Source organism: Corapipo altera, unplaced genomic scaffold (assembly GCF_003945725.1).
Source record: "Corapipo altera isolate COAL_440 unplaced genomic scaffold, ASM394572v1 193, whole genome shotgun sequence".
Classification (NCBI taxonomy): domain Eukaryota; kingdom Metazoa; phylum Chordata; class Aves; order Passeriformes; family Pipridae; genus Corapipo; species Corapipo altera.
The window spans coordinates 744419-747213 of NW_020884996.1; the positions used below are offsets into that span (position 1 = coordinate 744419).

The 2795-nt window shown below is 57.0% G+C and overlaps 1 protein-coding gene across 1 annotated transcript; it reads left to right on the top strand.

Annotated features, from left to right (window-relative positions):
• Nucleotides 1-202: 202 nt before the first annotated feature.
• Nucleotides 203-2111, top strand: KLF2 (Kruppel like factor 2). The gene is made up of 3 exons (XM_027666649.1): nucleotides 203-302; nucleotides 458-1349; nucleotides 1661-2111. Exons 1-3 carry the CDS (start codon nucleotides 228-230, stop codon nucleotides 1834-1836), a joined length of 1143 nt encoding a protein of 380 aa, XP_027522450.1. The 5' UTR covers nucleotides 203-227; the 3' UTR covers nucleotides 1837-2111.
• Nucleotides 2112-2795: the final 684 nt, after the last annotated feature.

Sequence of the window (2795 nt, forward strand, 5' to 3'; positions counted from 1 at the left end):
GCGGCGAAGGGGGCCCGTCCCCGCTCGGCTCCGCTCCGCCCCGCTCGGGCTGGGACCGCCGCCGCCGCGTCCTTTTATACCGGGGCTAAATTTAGGCTGCGCCCGAGCCGCTGCCTCCCCGCCCGCCCCGTCCGGGACGCGTTTCCTCCGCTCCTGCAATTGGCCTGAGGCCGCCCGCGCCCGCGTTATAAGGTGCGGAGGGCGGCCGGCCGCGCTCGTCCCGCACCATGGCGCTCAGCGACACGGCCCTGCCCTCCTTCGCCACCTTCGCCAGCCCCTGCCGCGAGAAAGCGCTGCACGAAGTGAGTGTCCGAGCGTCCCCCGGCGCAGAGCACCGACGGCTCATCGCAGGGATGGGCGGCGGAGCCGCGGCTCCGCCGCACCCCCGGCTCTGTCCCCTCGGTCCCCCCCAAGGCGAACGCACCTCTAACCTTGTCACTTTTCTCTCTCTCCCCAGAGGTGGAAATGCGAGCAGGAGGCCAAGACCCCCGCTGGCACCTGGGGCGGCCTCTCGCCGCGCAAAGAGGATGAAGATCTCAACAACGTGCTGGATTTTATCCTTTCCATGGGCAGCGATGGCTACGGCCAGGGCGCTGCCGGCGGGGACTATCCCCCCGCCCAAGGCGAGAGCGGTGGCTTTTACCAGACAAACCCATCCCCGGGATGCTACAGTGCCCTGGAGCAGGGCAGCCCCCCGCCCTACAGCGCCGGCATCGTGCCGGAGATGATGCGCTCCGAGATGGACTCCAGCTACTGCCCTCCTGGCAGCGTCCACGGGCGGTTCTTCGTGACACCCACCTTCGGGGGGCCGCAGTTCGTTGAGAACATTAAGCCCGAACCCGACATGGACAATTATGGACCGGTGCTGGGTCTGGTGCCCCAGGCTTGCCCAAAGATTAAGCAGGAGGGCAACGCGACCTGCATGATGGCCTACGAGCAGCCCCGGGTGGCCAGTTCCCCCCAGATCCCCGGGGCAGAGACGCCCCCGCTGAGCCCCGACGATCTCATGGTGAATGACTGCCACACGCAGATGATGTGCCCCTCGTCCGTGCCCTTCCAGCAGAGCTACCACCCGGCCTCCGGCTTCCACCACCCGCAGACCCACCTCCAGTACCAGAACACCTCCCAGTTTGGCCTTTTCGAGGACAGCCTGCCCTTACAGCCCTCGGCTCCCCGGGGCATGCTCACCCCTCCTTCCTCCCCTCTGGAGCTGCTGGACTCCAAACCAAAGCGGGGCCGTCGGTCCTGGCCGAGGAAGAGGACGGCCACTCACACGTGCACCTACGCGGGCTGCGGGAAGACCTACACCAAGAGTTCGCACCTGAAGGCCCATCTCAGGACACACACAGGTAACCAGGGCTGGTGGCTTCACCCGGGGATGCTCTGCGGGCCGGCTGGGGTAGCCCTGGGTTGAACAGTCTGCTTTAAAACGGGGCTTTAACTGTTAAGTCCGGGCGTGCTCACAGAGCTGCGACAGGTGGGCAGGGCTGTAACGTCCAGGTGTTTTCCTGCCTTTTTCACGGCAGGTACGGGTGGGTAAGGGAATCGCTGGAGCAGTTCTGTTTAGGTTTAAGGCACTCGGGTAGGGGTGAGCTCGGGAGGCTGCCTGGCTGCCGTGGGAGTGCCCTGCTGAGTCACCACTCTCCGCTCTCCCCACCAGGTGAGAAGCCCTACCACTGCAACTGGGAAGGCTGCGGCTGGAAGTTCGCCCGCTCCGACGAGCTCACCCGCCACTACCGCAAACACACGGGGCACCGGCCCTTCCAGTGCCACCTCTGCGACAGGGCCTTCTCCAGGTCCGACCACCTGGCCTTGCACATGAAGCGCCACATGTAGTGCCGGGGACTCCGCCCCGCCGGTGTTGTGGACGATGTTTGAACTGCTCAGGTGCAGAAGAGCGTTAAAAAACCTGTAGCTGGTACTACGTGGGGAGGCACCGACCGACCGACCGACCGACCGACCGACCGACGCTCCAGGACGGACGCTGAGGGTTTGACACAAGGAGGCTTAGCCAGGAATCTCCTGCAGAGAATCTGCCGTGACTGTATCAGTGACCTGCCCGTCCCGGTCAGGAGAACAGGGGTTATTATTTATGCAGCTTCTGTGAAGGGTAAACTCCATAAGACTCCATACAGACTGTACAGAAGAAGCTGTAAATATGTTTTGTTATTTTTTTTTTCCGATTCTAACCGCCCAGTCCTAAGCTTTACAAGACAATGTTTGTATGGAAACTGCCTGAAGTTGACCCTAGAAGAGATAAAATGAATGTTACTGTAGCTAACAATGTTATTTTAGATCTCAGTTGAAGGCATGGCTAAGAGAACACTCCTCTTGTTAGACTGTTTGGTTCACAGGTGCAATAATATTCTTGTTTGCCATGATCTACACTAGAAGTACAGGGCTTGATGTCTTGTAAGAAAATAACCTATTTTACTGTAATTTTTTTATATATTGTAAATAATTTTATACAATGAGAAATATTGTATATGTAAATAGAAGACAAATGGGTATTTTGCCTATTTCTGTTTTTATAAAAACGTAATTTTTCAATGTTTGAAAGCATTTCATCTTTTTAATAAAATAAGTTTTTAATTCCTGTGATTTTTATTCTCCTTTGAGATCTCCCTGTTACTTTTCCCCTGATGACCAGCAACCACTCGGTTTTGTTTTAAATCACCAGCAACTGTAAGAAGGCACTTTAAAAAATCTGAGCCATGGATTTTTCTAAAACAGACAACAGAGTAAGTAATTCATTCTCAGTGGTAAATAAGATACAGTACAGTGCTTTATCAAAA